Below are 17,207 nucleotides of genomic sequence, written 5' to 3' on the forward strand. Positions count from 1 at the left end.
TCTTAAAGGCATGATTTTTTTTTTTTTATTCCATATATAGGTGATATCACACAGCACTTGTCTTTCCCTGACTGATCTTGGTTAGCATAATGTGCTCACGGTCAATCTATGTCCAAATGGCAGAACATACATGCAGAAGAATGAAAATGGACACCTATCTCGTACCACTCACAAGAATTAACTCAAAATGGGTCAAAGACCTAAACATAAGCCCTAAAACCATAAAATTTCTAACAGGAAGAAACCTGTCAATATTGATTTTAGCAATGGTTTTCTTGGACATGACGCTAAAAGCATAAAAAAAGCAAAAATCAACAAATGGGACTACATCAAACCCAAAAGCTTCTGCACAACAAAAGAAACTATTAACAAAATAGCACCCAGAGATAAACCCACCCTTAATCTATGACAAAGGAGGCAAAAATATACGATGGGGGAAAAGACACTCTCTTCAACAAACGGTGCTGGGAAAACTGGACAGTTACATGCAAAAGAATAAAACTGGAGCATTTTCTGACAACATACACACAAATAAAATGGATTAAAGACCTAAATGTGAGACCTGAAACCATAAAACTTCTAGGAGAAAACAGGCAGTAATTTCTTGGACACTGGGTTTAGCAACATTTTTCTAGATAAGTTGCCTTAGGCGAGGGAAACAAAAGCAAAAATAAACTATTGAGACTACACCAAAAATAAAAAGCTTTTGCACAGTGAAGGAAACCATCAACAAAACAAAAAGTCAACCTATTGAATGGGAGAAGAGATTCACAAATGATTTATCTGATAACGGATTAATATCCAGAATATATAAACAACTTATACAACTCAACACCAAAAAAGACAAATAATCTGACTGAAAAATGGGCAGAGGACCTGAGTAGATATTTTCCCAAAGACATACAGATGTCAAACAGACACATGAAAAGATGCTTGATATTACTAGTCATCAAGGAGATGCAAATCAAAACCACGGTGAGGTATGACCTGACACCTGTCAGAATCACTAGACTCAAAAAGACAAGAAACAACCAGCATTGGTGAGGATGTGGAGAAAAAGGAACTCTAGTGCACTGTTAGAGGAAAAGTAAACTGGTGCAGGCACTGTGGAAAATAGTATGGAAGGTCCTCAAAAACTTAAAAATAAAAATACCCAGTGATTCTACTACTGGGTATTTAACCAAAGATAAAGGAAAACACTAATTTGGAAAATATATGCACACCTATGTTTATTGCAGCATTATTTAGGATAGCCAAGAAATGGAAGCAGCCCAAGTGTCCATCAATTGATGAACAGATAAAGAAAATGTGTGTGTGTATGTGTGTATGTATGTATGTATGTATATACATACATACATACACACACACACACACACACACACAAACACAATGGAATATTCCTCAGTCATAGAAAAGAATGAGATCTTGCCATTTGCAACAACATGGTTGAGACTACAGGGTATTATGCTAAGTGAAATATGTCAGAGAAAGACAAATACCATATGACTTAACTCCTATGTGGAATCTAAAAAACAAAACAAATAAAGACACAAAAAGCAGAAACCGATCCATGAAGACAGAGAACTTATGGTTGCCAGAGGGGAGGGGTTGGGGGAAGATGAGCAAAATGGATGAAGGGGACTGGGAGATACAGGTTTCCAGTTATTATGGAACGAATAAATCACAGGAATAAAAGGTACAGCATCGGGAATAAGTCAATGGTATTGCAATAGTGTTGTGTGGTGACAGACGGCAGCTATGCTTGTGGTGAGTTTAGCACAACATATGGTCTTGTCTGATCACTATGTTGTACACCATACACCCGAAACTATATAACATTGTGTGTCAACTATACTTAGAGAGAGAGAGAGAGAAAGGGCAGCCATAGGAGACAATTTTTGCAAACCCATGTATCAAATAAAGAGTTAATATCCCAAATATACAAAGAACTAACAACTTAATAACAAGAAAACAATCTGATTAAAAAATTGACAGAAGATCTAAATAGACATTTTTCTAAAGAGGACATTAAAATGGCCAACAGGCGCATGAACAGATGTTCAGTATCACCAATTACTAGAAAAATGCAAATCAAAACTACAGTGAGAGATCACCTCACACCGAAAAGAACGGCTATCATCAAGAAGTCAAGATATAGTAAGTGCTGGTGAGGATGTGGTGAAAAGGAGCCCTTATACAACTCACATTTGTTTTCCTTCTGGCTAACACCAGTTTGTTAACACAGATGGTCACTTCAGTTAGCAGGTGAGTTTGGGATGTGATTTCTGCCTTTGCACCCTCTTAATGTGCATTATATTCTGATTTAATGTTTACTGAATCATAAAAGTGTTTTCTTTCTCTACTACCTTTGTGGAGAAAAAAACTTCTAGGTTGAGAAAAGATTTTGTTTTGATACTTCTACAATACACTAGCGCACTGGGACACCACATAACAATCAGAGTGAATAAACCACTGCACTGTACAAAACAATGTGGATTTCACAAATGCAATTCTGAGTGTAAGATGCCAGACACACAGGAGCACGTGCTGTGTGATTCCATTCATATGATGTTCTCAAACAGACAAAACTGATCTACGGTGCTGGAAGTCGGGACAATCTTTACCTTGGTGGAAGGGGATTGGTCAGTCACTAAAAGGGACACAAAATGGGGTTTCTGGGTTGTCGATAATGTTCTGGGTCTTGGTCTGGGTGCTAATTACACAGGTGTGCTCAATAATAAAAGCTCACAGAGTAAATACTTCTGATTCCTGCATGTCTCTGTGTGTATACTCTAATTTCAATAAAAGTTTTCAAATATAGGGGCGCCTGGGTGGCTCAGTCGGTTGAGCATCCGACTCCGGCTCAGGTCACCGTCTCACGGTTCGTGAGTTCAAGCCCCGCGTCGGGCTCTGTGCTGACAGGTCGGGGCCTGGAGCCTGCTTCTGATTCTGTTTCTCCCTCCCCTCAGCTCCTCCCCTATTCATACTCTGTCTCTCTCTCAAAATAAATAAAGATTAAAAAAAAATTTTTTTTAAGTTTTCAAATGTGGTTTTCTCATTTACTCTTTGGTTGGCTCCAGAATTACACTTTCAGGATCACTGGAGTCATGAATATGACTTTCACTGCATTTAAATTAAAGAATTTTAATGAAAAAAGACATATTTTGTTTTCTAGATTCTACCCAAGTCTCGTATCTGGCTAAAAGAATTTTATTTTCTCTAAATCATAAGGGACTATATCACAGTTATGAAGAAGCCCATCATATCTGTGGATGAGTTCTAATTTGATGTAACAAGAGATAATAAAGCAACTAGTAAGTATTTGTGAAGCAAAAAATTGTTCTAATTTTTAAATCTTATACACAAAACATGTATTTAAGAGACAGAGCAAAGAAATGTTCTTCTCTAGACTCCAGCAAATACCTTAATTGAAAACTAGTTAAGATGATAACATTTTGGTGGCTATTGTTGTAAGCAAGGTAGATAAAAGAACTACAGTGAAAGGCAAAACATCATTTACTGTTGTGGCTCCATGTGATTAGCACTGTGCTAAGTTCCGGGAATATTAAGAAACCTTTGCCCTGGGGAACTCAGAATCTAGTGTGAAAAGCAGACCTGCTTGTTCAATTAACTAACAGAATGCAAATAGCTGGGAACTTTTCTAAGGAAGATCGCTTATGATTTTGTTTCCTGTGCTTCAGTAATCCTTGCTACCCTTGAAAATTCCAGGCACTGGAAGAAATAGAGAAATAAACTAAACTTTTCAAAGATCGTAACATAAAAACATACTTTAAACTCCACCACCGTGCAATTCTTCCTGAAGATACTCGCTCCCTCCTCATTCTCATGGGGAGACAGCTGAAAAAATTGCTAAACCATGTGTCAGTCTTACAGCTTTACTGACCTCATATTCAAGCTTGTAAAATAATGATACAAGAAATTGTTCAGTCTGAGAATATTCAAAATTCAGTGGAGTGCTATCATGATAAATGACGGGAATTCGATTCGATTTTCAGGATTTTAGCATTTTGAAGTTCTAAAAAACAATTCTTCGCTGCGAAGTGGTTAAGTATTAAATTGGGTTTCCTTTGTGGGTATGAACAGTCAAGGAACTGAAGTATCTAGCTTGGTATTGATCAAAAAAGTTAGTTTAATGTCAAACTAAAATTTGTCTCACTGATAATTAATAAGATGAAATTTTATTCTCTCATGCTTTTACTGTAAGGTCTTAATTCCACTACTGATTACAGTAGCCAACAATAAACTATTTTTTATCAACAAGAATAACACAAATAATCACAACAATATTTTTTACAACCCTGTTACTGGACAAATTGTAAATATGTGTATATCAAAATGTAAATTTAAAACTTTTGGAACGCTAGGTTACAGAGGGTAAGAGTCCTGTCTTTCAGGGGTATTAACTCTTCTTTCCCTATCTCCCATCACAAATACATTTTGCACATGGTAAACAGAGATAAGTGTTTCCTCTTTTTATGATTACATTGTAATCCTATCTCCCTGTAAATGATTTCCTGGCAGACTGAATTTGGTCACATCTGTTCCTTTTCTAACCCTCAAATTTATTTCTAGTACAATAATTAAGTTTGCTTTAGCCATAACTGTAATGCTCACACCATTCTGTAACAACAATGAAAGGCATCAATTACTATTTAATGTTCATGCACTGGTTAGTATTAGGATTAGTATTAATTAGTATTTCTTTTACATACCTTTTTACTAAAACCTCTGATTTCTCTGAATTTTCGATAGACAGGATGTAAAGGTTAATAAACCAGGTCAGTGAGTATTGGTACATGGGCTCGATGTTAGCTAGATCAGCGATAGAGAAGAACAGGATGGTGGAATGGACGGCAATAGGCCGATAGCCCATGCGGGTGGCATCAATCTTTTTCTCCGTCTCTTCGGCTACTTCCTGCTTTTGAGAAATCTCATTAGCCAAAGCCTTGGAGGAAGATAATATCTTAATAGCAGTTTCATCTTCTAATATATTGCCTTCTGAAGATGAAAGAACTTCTAAAATCTTGTCTTCTATTTCTTTTAACTGCCTGGAATAAAACACAGTTTTCTCAGAAGAAAAAGAAATCATTTAAAATCCCTTCATGCACACATTCTTGTATAAGAAACAAAGGGCTCAGAACCTAAAGAAATGCATCACTTTGTGACAAATACCCGTAACGGTGCTATTGTATAATTAATTTTTTATCTCACAAAATGTCAAAAAGTCAGGTTCTGCTCCACTTCTCTTTCCAACGATCATTTGCATGGGAACTAGAGAGAGAGGTGTAAACCAGTCTGCTCTGCCATCAAGTACCTCAGCCCTGAGTGCGCAAAGTATCACTCCATTTAGTTTTTGAGGAGTTTCATGACTTCTAGAGCTTTGCCCTTTGTGTCTACGATAGAGATATTACAAGCAGAAAGTGGGATGCAACGTATTCTTTCAGACCGTGCCCTGATGAAAAGAGATAATGTCAACTACACAACGAATATTACAACTTTTGCCATGAGTTGTGGCAGCCTTCCGGTTCTTCCAGTGCCCTAGAACTTGTACGGAAGATTATACTCTCACGCAATTTTCCAGACTCACATAGAGGGCTTCTAGTGCTTTAGATTTTCCTCTTCAATCTCCCCATTTGACATTCCTACTAAATCTAACAAGATAGTTCTTTAAAATGTACTCTAATCCATTCTAAGTGATCTTGAAACAAGTCAGAGCGATTTTGTGTTTCATAATGTGTGAAACCTTTTGTTTTCAGCTCCTTGTAGTATCAGGGCTTGCTTTTCCTCTTCGAGGTCTGGCCTTTCGCGTGCCACTACAATCCCCAACAACTGATCTTGCATCCCCTCAGACGTGATCATGAAGTTTAATAACGTTACCTGTAAATGAAAGAATATTCAAGAACTGCATCATTACGTCTATTGAGAAAGCCTCTGCTTTCTTCAGTTCTGACCTTAAAACAGGCTCTATTTACTATGGTAGGAATATGCGAAAAGTGGAGTCTGTAGAGATGATGATTAAAGGTAAATGCAAGCTTGACTGCCAGATTAAAAACCCACCAAAGTTTCTCAGAGTCATAAATGCAGTATTTCAAAGGGTTTGGTTTGGCGATCAATTTTATTCCTGTTTCGAACAGGCCCAGTTTCTGACAACTGTTTAATCCTCAAATCAATTAGGGTCAGGTTGGAAGCTATCCTTCATACTGGCTGGACCAGCTGAGTTATAGGTTAAGGATCATAGTGGTGTCAAAAAGTAAAGGGAACTCTTACCAAGTGAGATAGGAGGAAAAAGAACACTATTATTACTTGAGTAGCGTATGTATGATATTTACAATGTGATAATCATATTACATAATGTATGACACACAATACAATATTATAATATGGCCTATTATACAATCATGTTACAATATGAATAGCTACTATTGTGAACTAGGGAATGTACATTTTAATGGTGTCCATCAAGGTGCAGTCTACCAAGTTGAAGTCCACTGACTCCAAGGTGAAGTCTAAAGCTTCATCCCAGTATCTAATGGCTCTTACAGGCTTTGGTTCTACATCTTACAATTCCTCCTTCTCTGGTTCCTTCCCATAAGTAGGAAAGTAATCATGGTCAGGTCTCTCCTTTCATAAAGCAAATAAACTAGTAAGTCATTCTCTTGCTCTCCCACAATCCCTTTCAGCTGTGGAATGATCTCCCTTTGTGTTCTCACGACCATATTCATTGAAACTGTTGTTTATATAAGCTTTCTGTCTCTATCTCATTTCATTTTTCAGCCCTCTACAGTCTACTCTCATCCCAGCCTCCACACATCCATAAATACACACAGCAATAAACTATAGGAACTTTCTGGCTCTGGTCATCAATAAACCCATAAGTCAATAAATACTTACCTGACCTTGGGTTATGTTGAGCACTGTCCCCCAACCTTTATTCCCCCCCACCCCGGCCTTTTTAAACATCTATTTTGCAATCTGCCTGCCCTCTGCCTGTGTGTCTTGAGTTCAGGTCTGCACTTAGGTCTTGAGCATCACCTCTCACACCTCCTTTCCATGTCCTTTCATTTTTGATATGCTGAACTAATTGTAGAGTCCCATGCACACCAACTAGGAAATGTCTGCATGTTCTTCAGCTCTGGCTGCTGAGTGGGAGACTTTATGTTTCCCCACCTTTCCCTAGTAAGAGAATTTGAGACTATTTCCTTTGCAAGAATGGAGTCATTCTGCCTTTGTAAGAAAAGTTTCAGAAAGTGTAAAACAGCTGCTTGCAGTACCCCTAGGAAGGTGACTCCCTTCTCTGCCCAAACCCGGCACCTTCTCCATGGTGGTTTCCTCTGGGTTAAACTTTTCCCCTCACCTGACCCATGGTGGGACACTTAGTATAGATTCCATGAACATAATCATACATTTAGGTGGGATAATAAGAAATTCCTGAAATCGAGCAATTAAAAACTCCATTAAATGTTGTTTTGTAATTCTCTACTGCTTTGGCATTTATTCGTGGAAAAAAATTAAGCTTTCGAGAGAGTTTCCCTGTTGGCATGAGAAAACAAGTGCACAAGTTAGATTTCCTTTAATCCCCAAGCTATAGCCATAGTACTGAGGGAAATTTATGTTTTACAAATTCTATCTCATTGTATTCAGATACAAGGAGGTATTCATTCATATTCCATTAATGTTAGATCTTTTGAGATCAAGATTTTGTAAATCTAGGCATTTGCTCACAAATAACAATAAACATTCAAACAAATAATAACAAAGAAACATTTCAAGTTATATAAAATATGATTTCATAATTTTATTTTCATTTAGATTCAAAAGGATTATAGCAGCATGATATCATCCCTTGGGAACTTTTGAAAGCAAAGGTACATAAAAGATCCTAAAAATAGGATGAAGAGGAAGTATTTTAATTTGTAAATGAAAGCAAGTAACTGCCTCACTATGTTTTCTAATCCCTGTTTAATTAATCCCAGCAATTAAAAATAATGAAGCAATAAGGCACTCTAGGGATCTTAAGGATTTCAGGACTGAATCATAGATCAGTTTCTTCCCCACAGCAGTTTCTGACTTCTATAACTAGTTACTTGTCAACTAAGAATCGTTGGTTAGTTGTGATATTTTCATAGATTTTACTGAAAAGTAAACATGGCTTACCACGTCATCTATTAAAAAAATTTTAACACAGCTTTGGGATTTTATCATTTTCTCTTATGCTTCACTCTTTCTCACTTATATTTAAAAGCTAAATAATAATGCTAATTGTTAACACTCAAACAACACTATGTGGTGGGCCTTAGTCTAAGCATTGGCACAGATTAATTTAATTAGCCTTTATACCCCTCCATGAAATACACATTTATTATTCCTGCTTATAGACTAGGAAATAGAGCCACAGAGAGGTTGAATAACATCACACAATTGGCAAGTGATAAAACTAGGATTTGCACCAAGATAGTTTGGCTCCAGAATCTATGTTCTTAATCACTGCTAGATACTACCACTCCTAATAGATAAATAGATAATACACAGTTTAGGTGTGTAGATAACATTTATTTTAATAAGTTAAAAATAGGTGGCCAAGAACTTCCATATTTTAACATTGTGTTTTTTTAAAACTAAGCTCAAGACTTTTCCCCAGTCTTCCTGGCTGCCCTGAAACAGTAGGGACATACTTTAGAATGGACATACTTTAGACTGGACATACTTTAGTATGTCCCCAATTCTGAACTCCTGTGTTTTCTTAGTCATAAATATGGTCACTTTACATATACATTATTTACAGTGTAAATCTCTTGAGAGCAGTGACCATGTTTGTTCATCTTGGAGGGAATGAATTAGGTCATCTTTATGTTTCCTCTGCCTGTATAGGGAGATGCCTATGTTAATTTAAATATTTCCAATAAAGGACAGTTTTTGAACTCTCTGGATAAATCTTGTCTCTATATGTAACTTTCAAAATCAAAATCAACATTTCTTAATGTCCTCTCCTGTAAGATTTTTAAAAAAATATTTATTTTGAGAGAGAGAGCACACATGCATGCATGGGTGTGGGGGGCGCAGAGAGGGGAAACAGAATCCCAAGCAGGCTCCATGCTGTCAGCGCAGAGCTGGATAGAAGGATTGATCTCATGAACTGTGAGATCATGACCTGAACCAAAATCAAGAGTTGGATGCTTCACCGACTGAGCCACCCAGGCACCCCATCCCTTCCTACCTTCTATAAATAAAAGTTATCCCTCCCTAACCTCTCTCATTCCACAAACATTTATCAAGAGTCAACTTTATCGAGTGCCAAGATTTGGGAATAAAAAATGGAATGACCTCCAGGAGCTCAGTTGCAGATCAGTATCTCAAGTAATTTTAGTCATTGACTAGGACTTTAAACTAACTTTGCTCTTGAAAGGAATTTCTAGTATTTTAAAAAGAATTAGTGATCAGAATCAGTTCCTTTAAGTAATTATAAAAAATCAGATAGCAGCAACCTTATTCTGAGAGAGAAGAATGGATTTTTGTTAATGCCAATGCCAAGAATTAGCATATTATCACTTAGTACAAAGGATGCCCATATGTGCCATCTCTCCTTAACGATGAAATTCTAAGAATAATATCAATTATAGAAATTGGATTCTCAAAGTTTACTTTTCACTGCACACTGAAGGCTCCTTTATTACTTACATGCACACACAAAATAAACATTTAGAAATTATTATAGCTATTTCAGGAACTGCCAAGCAAGGACAAAATCTTTTTCTTAGGAAGACCTGTTCTTCTTATGGCTTAGGAGGCAAATATAGTCATTAATTGTACAATTCGATAAAGAAACATTCACTTTAGATACTGGCCTTTACTGATGTTTCAGGAAGATAATGAGGATTTCTTAGCTTGGTAGTGATATAGAAGCGGAAATCTGGCGCGTATTCAATGGTAGAGTCCCCGAGTCGGATACATACACTCCCACCCTGCTTAAAGGTCTGTTTTAGTAGAACAGGTTCCAGGATAGGATCTAGCTCTTCTCCAACATTTTCTAGTAACACTGGAGTAAAATCAGAAAAAAGATGCCATGTTATTTTAAATACTCACTGTAAACATTCAACTCTCCAAACTCTTTTAGCCTTCTACATTGCTGTTATTCCTAGTTACCTATAAAATTATTTTTGTCTTCTGAGTATAAGGAAATGGTACCATAAAACTAACTGGAAGTCTGTGGGAAGGGCTCAACCGGTGGGTCTGTCTTGTCATTGTGCACACTTCCATGTTTTTTGGTCTGCAATTCACCACGTGCCCAAGTATGATTGCAGCGAGGTAAACCCGTCTGAGACACCAGAGAACAAGCGTTTCAAGTTGTAGTTATTTGGTTACATTTTTAATCATAAAAGTAACTCACGCTTATGTAGCACATGTGGAAAATGTAGGAAAGACTAAAAGTATTAAGCAAGGAGGCTATTAGACTGAGCTGCTGGCTAAAGCTAAGTAAGCAAGCCAAGCTCTAAACTTATAAAAGTCTTAAGGTTACAAAATCAAGTCAAAAGCAAAACCCTAAGGTTAACCAAATACGAACAGCCAATTTTAAGCTATTTAAGCTTTTGCTCCCTACTTGTTCTCGATCCTCAGCTCTGGTCAGTGGGGCACCCTAACAGCTTCCAGTTTGGTGCTGCCCAATTCCAATTGTGTTTTGCTCAAATAAACATTTAAAAATTTTAGTGTGCCTCAGTTTATCTTTCAAATATTTTACACAGTTGTCTCATACTCCTATGCAGGTGGGTAGAAAAATGACACAAAACTATGTTTGATAATTATTTGTTGGATAAATTTGTCTCTTCAGTGTTTTTATTCATCTTTTTCTATACACAATTGAGACTAAACAATATACCAAATTTTGCATCCTAATTATTTTGCTTGACATTATAGCATAAATATTCCAATTAAACCTGATAAACATGCTTTTAATTACTGTATAATAGTCAGATATTTACTTTATATTTTTTTAAATCAATTCTCTATTATTATATATTTCAATTGTTTTCTGTTCTCAGTGTTACAAACAGCACTGTATACAAAAACCTTGTGCTTAAGAATATTTTCTTATGATAGCATTCTAGAAGGGGAATTCCTGGCTGAAAGATCAGGGACATTGTTAGGGCTCATGACACATTCGCCAAATTAGTCTTACATTTTGGTGTTTGGGGTGCTATTGCAGCCAACCTTGAATAATGGTGTTTTGTACAAGTCCTTCAAGGGACTAGATGTGCAGTCTTGATGGGAAACAAGCTTAGGGCATTGGGATAAGCTTGAGACATTGGGACGAACCTCTACTGCAGTTACAGACATATTCTGCTCCTTCCCAGAGGTTACTCCTGGCTTAAATCAATTTCCAAAATTGTCTTGTCAATTTCTTTCACTGCTGAGATCTTAATTAACCGAAGCAGGCATGTCAGATGATTTTTAAATTCCTTTTCACATTTGCTTGAATGAAATGATTATTTTTCATGGTTAAATAATATGAGAGTATTATAATGTATTAAGTACATGAATCTATTATTTAGATTGCTTCCATTTTTCCATTGTTAATAATGCTACAGTGAACATCTTTTTGAATAAACCCTTGTGTTTATCTCTGATTACTTAATCAAGCTGGAGTCCTAGAAGCGCAATTAATTTAAAGGCCATTTATATTGCCAAATTACTTTCCTGAATGGCTGAAGAAATTTCAGAGTTGCAATGAGCCCTCATTTTTTAAACCTGTTTTTCTATAAACTTGTACTTACAAATGCCAGGCACCGTGTTGACATTTTATTTTCTCATTCTCAAATGCTTTCAAAAGCATGGAGTATTGTTACCCTAGTTTTGTATATGGGGAAACTGAGGCAAGGCAATTGAGGTAAAATTTTCAGTTAAATTATAGTAAACGACAAAGCAAATACTTGAACTAAGCCGTGTGTCTTCTTACACAGCTTCTTTAAACACAATGTGATAGGGGTGCCTGGGTGGCTTGGTCGGTTAAGCATCCGACTCTAGCTCAGGTCATGATCTCGCAGCCCGTGAGTTCGAGCCCCGTATCGGGCTCTGTGCTGACCGCTCAGAGCCTGGAGCCTGTTTCAGATTCTGTGTCTCCCTCTCTCTGTGACCCTCCCCGTTCATGCTCTGTCTCTCTCTGTCTCAAAAATAAATAAATGTTTAAAAAAATTAAAAAAAAATAAACACAATGTGATATTGCCAGCATTAAATACTACATTCATGACTTTTGCAATCTGATAGGTAAAAAATAGTTAACACTTGTATTCAAGGCTTGACGTTTCAGTTGATCTTTGTCTAGTTATTTTTTTCCCCTCTGGATATTGTATATTAGTATATTTGCCCTGTTCCTGGCACATGTGTACTGTGTATTACAATCAGGTTCAGTTCTAAGTGATAAAAAACCTAAACTAGTGACATGGAAAAGAAGGACTTTATATCTCATGTAAAGGGGAGCCTGCTGTAATTAGTCTAGAGGGGGAAGGACAGTGTGTCTAAATGGTCAGAGATCCAAGTTGTTGCCATCTCGCTCCTTTTTGGCCAAAATGGCCTTTCAAATGACATCCACATTCCAACCATCAGAAAGGAAGAAAACACAGAAACGGGGAAAATATCTCTTAAGGATATTTACAGAGAAACACAAATGGCATTTCCACTTATATCATGAGGGCCAGACCATAGTCAAATCATCACATACAACCACAGTGGCAATCAGGAAATTTCTTTCTTTACTCTGTACACAGCTAAACATGGGGGTAGCGCTAGTTTTTAAAACTTCATTTGTATTGTTTTTTTAAAATATTTACTTAGTTGTGAGAGAGAGACAGAGTGCAAGCGGGGGAGGAGCAGAGAGAGAGAGGAGACACAGAATCTGAAGCAGGCTTCAGGCTCTGCGCTGTCAGGACAGAGCCCGACGTGGGGCTTGAACTCACGAACCATGAGATCATGACCTGAGCTGAAGTTGGATTCTTAACCAACTGAGCCACCCAGGTGTCCCTCATTTGTATTTTTTAACACTGTGGTAGCAAATAGCTCCCCATCCCCCCGTTTTCTGCCTGTTTTCAAATTTGTTTACATTTCTTTTTACATTTTATATTCCTGTAGAAATTTTCAAAACTTGTTCAAAAGTAAAAAGAACAGTACACTGAACGTGATGTACTAATCATCCAGCTTTGACCCTTGACCCTTGCAAATGTAGCCAATCTTCTTTCATTTCTTCCTCATCTCATCCTGGATTATTTACAAACAAATCCTAGAAATCCTAAAACTTCACCTTTAGATATTTGGCTATCTCTGAAAGGTAAATACTCTTTTTTAAAATTGCCACAGCTTAAAAATTTATCAATAATTCACAATTTTATCAGATATCAAGGCAGGGAATATGTTTCTACCTGATCTTAATACATTTTATAACGATTTTTTAATTATTTACTGTTTTCCAGTAGGTTCCATGGCCAATGTGGGACTCGAACTCACAACTCTGAGATCAAGAGTCACATGCTCTCCCAACTGAGCCAGCCAGACACTCCTGTCTTAAAATATTTTGATTATAGTTTGATTGTTTAAATTGGGGTACAAATAAATTCCACAAATTATAATTGCTTGATAATCTCTTAAGTTTAGTGTTTCTTGGCTTAGCTGAAAAATTTTTAGAGTCAAACCTATTAAGCTTTTTCTTTTCCATTTTATCCATGTGTATTTTCCTAGAAAGTTCTTTTACAAAGACAAGATATCATTCCCCTATGTTTTCTTTTAGCATTTCTGTCTTTTATTTTTCCTTTCATATTTAATTCCTTAATTCATCTGGAACATATTTTGGTGTGAGGGGAGGCTCAATATATTTTTCCACAAAACCATTTTTTCAACACCATTTGCTGAATGACCCATCATTCTCCCATTGGTTCATAATGCTTACCTGATGATGCATTAAAGGCTTATATTTATTAGGGTTTATTCCAGAACTTATTCCAGTTGACTCCAAACTCACTCTCTTTTTTTTTTTTAACGTTTATTTATTTATTTTGAGAGAGAGAGTGCACGAGTGGAAGAGGGACAGAGAGAGAATTGCAAGCAGGCTCCATCTGCCAGTGCAGAGCCTGATGTGGGGCTCGATCCCACAAACCTGTGAGATCATGACCTGAGCTGAAACCAGAGCTGGAAACTCAACCGATTGAGCCACCCAGGCACACTCAAACTCACTCTTTTTCTGAACTGGTATTGGCTTTTTTATTTTCTTTCTTCTGTGTTAGTTTTAGTATTATTTCCAAAACTTTTATTTCTGAAAGAGTTGACATCTTTACAACGTTTAGTTTTCCTATCAGACAGATAGGTCTTACTCAAGTCTCCTTATTTTTCTGTGAAGTTTTGTCACCTTTTTACTCTGCATTGTTAAAGTCATCCTAAGTTTTTGTTTGATTTTGTTTTGTTTCCTATTCACTAGTTGACTATAATCACTGCACACTTATTTTTTCTCGGTTGTTATTTTTAAATATTCTTTTCAGAATATATACACTCCATTAAATTATTGTATCCTAATAGCTTTTTAGCTAATTTTCTTTGGTTTTCTAGATGAAATGTATTGTCTGCAAATAAAATGTTATTTCCTCTTTCCAAATGTTACCGCATCCTCATTGTTTTACTGCACTGAAAAGAACTTTCGTAATAATGTTAAGCAACACCAGTGATGCTAGATACCAATTTCTCATTTTTATTTTTATATGATCAGATTTTTTAAATCTATTAATTTTCTAGAATAACAAATGAACTGAAATTCTTTTTATGAAATAGTATAACGTTTAAATTCTGTGTAACTGCCTCAACTTTTATTGACAGCATTGTTTTGAATAAAATCTCATGTTCAAATTATTTTTCCCTAAAATATATTATACAATTTCATCCTTTACACTTATTTGTTTCCTATTTTGAAATGGAATTAAGAGTGTCTATAGCAATATGTATGAGTCCCTTTCAAAGCTAAAATACATATTACAAAACTTAAATATTATAGACTTAGTTCTTTTTCCCAAAAGTGAAAATTTATTCCTTACTAACAGAATCAAGTCTTAAGCCTGTTAAGTTTTCTATAGCCTCCTTATTTCAAAGAAATCTGTTCTCAGAATTGAATATTTACTATATTATAAGCCTCAGTGAAAAATCAAAAGCATTCTAAACTTAAAAAAAACAGAAAAAGAACAAAAATCTATAGGTATATGAATTATCCCAGAATGCTCTCCTTATTTTGACTCCTTTAACTTTTAATTAGATCAAAATATGTTTCATGTTAAAACACAGGAGCAAAAATTAATGAGACGGGCTTTTCTTCATATTTCTATCATCAAAGTTAACAAAATGCTGGTTTATGTAAAAACCTCCTTCCTCGTTTCCAAATATCAGCTCATCAGTATTTGCAAAGCTTGTGGGAAACCAAGATCAGGGACCAAACACATGGCTTGCTAATATCTTTTGAGTAAGGCAGAGAATCTCACTAAAAACAGTTATCTTTACCAACAGAAATATAAAGGAAACCAAGTATTCTTTTAATACTTATTTCACTTAGGAGAGCAACTGATATCAGTTTTTTATTATGTATTATCTACATTATTCTATGTTAGACTTCAAATTAATAGAAAAAATCTTCCGCATATTATGTTCAACAATGCAGCATACTGCATCCACCGGAGAGTCAACCCTTTTGGACCACCTCCTGGGAACCCTCAAAGAGCTTGGAGGTGAGAAGCAAACAGTTATGCACATAATAAAAGGGCAATAGTAGAAACCTATAAAAACTGCATTATTGGCATTTCATTGGAGAGGTTGAGAATTCACAGAAAAAGAGGTGTTTGAGTTGTACCTTAAAGGGTAAGCTTAAAAGACTTCACCAAGTGGATGGAAGAGCACAGAAAGCCAAGAGATGCGAAGCAATGCCATGTGGTATGTATCCCCTGTTCCTGTGGAGCCCGTGCTCCCGTGTTCTAAATTTCATCACATGTGTGATCTCGGTCTCCCTCTTCAAACCAATAATATTGCTCCAAAATGGCAGAGACCAAGTCTGTCTTGTTCATGCTAGGTTTTCAGTGGTAGTGGCAAAACAAGCATTTGTTAGGTGAATGAATGAACAAAACAAATGAGCAAATGAAATAAAACTTAAACCAGAAGTAGTCTTGCACTTACACGCAAGGGGGAAATAAAGTGAAGTGCCGGGAGAAAAAAGGAAAGAAGGCTCAGGTATGACAGAGGCTGCCCTTAAGGCAAAGATTCTTTTTCCACAGAGGTAATGAAAAGCCATTCAGAGATGTTTTAGACAAACTGATTTTTTTTTTAGAAGATTTTATTTTGAAGCAATCCCTACATCCACCATGGGGCTTGAACTTACAACCTCAAGTTTAAGAGCCACATGCTCCATCAACTGAGCCAGCCAGATGCCCCTAAGTTGATGCCTTTTTAAAGTTTTGTCTTGTTTTTCCAGCTTTATCGGGATATAAAATTGCTTTATCAGCAATATTTATATGATTAATATCCTATGCACACCTTATTCATTGGTGTAGCTAATATAGATGTATCTTTCTTTTCTACAACGTTGGCTTTCAAACTTTTTTTGTAAGCAGTAGGATACTTTTTTCCAAAGAGGTTATTATCTTAAAACCCAGTATAAACAAAGTAAAGGGAGGCCTGTCTGGTTGAAGAAGAGCCAGGTCGGTGAAGGAGGAGAAAACCTCTACCTTCCCTACCCAGGCCGCCAGCAAGGGATGACAGACTAAAAGCCATTGTTCTTAATAGGCCACTATCAACTGCTTATGTTTTAAAACTGTAACAGTAACCAATTCTTTTACCTGAAGGGTCAACATAAAAGTAATTGTAAACTCTGCCATCTGTTACTCTCTACAATAGATTAAAATTTTTCACTTCTCTCTGTTAGAAGTGAATAATGTTAGAAGGTATTGTAAATAATTATTGTCCATTAAAAAAATTTTTTAATGTTTATTTATTTTTGAGAGAAGCAGAGAAAGAGCGAGCATGAGCAGGGGAGGGGCAGAGAGAAAGGGAGACAAAGAATCCAAGGCAGGCTCCAGGCTCTGAGCCGTCAGCACAGAGCCTGACTCAGGGCTTGAACTCACAAACCCCAAGATCATGACCTGAGCCAAAGTCAGACGCTTAACTGACTAGCTACCCAGGCG

General features: G+C 36.4%; 1 protein-coding gene across 2 annotated transcripts in view; it reads right to left on the minus strand.

The window, feature by feature from the left end:
- Nucleotides 1-17,207, minus strand: part of DNAH7 (dynein axonemal heavy chain 7) — a 260,013-nt gene that overhangs the window by 61,198 nt on the left and 181,608 nt on the right. For both annotated transcript variants that reach the window (XM_027054285.2, XM_015077964.3), the window contains 3 exons: nt 9,864-10,054; nt 5,765-5,898; nt 4,734-5,069 (listed from right to left, as the gene is read on the minus strand). In XM_027054285.2, coding sequence (XP_026910086.2) covers nt 4,734-5,069; nt 5,765-5,898; nt 9,864-10,054 — 661 coding nt within the window. The remainder of the gene's footprint in view (nt 1-4,733; nt 5,070-5,764; nt 5,899-9,863; nt 10,055-17,207) is intronic.

This window comes from Acinonyx jubatus, chromosome C1 (genome assembly GCF_027475565.1).
Source record: "Acinonyx jubatus isolate Ajub_Pintada_27869175 chromosome C1, VMU_Ajub_asm_v1.0, whole genome shotgun sequence".
NCBI classification, from domain to species: Eukaryota; Metazoa; Chordata; class Mammalia; order Carnivora; family Felidae; genus Acinonyx; species Acinonyx jubatus.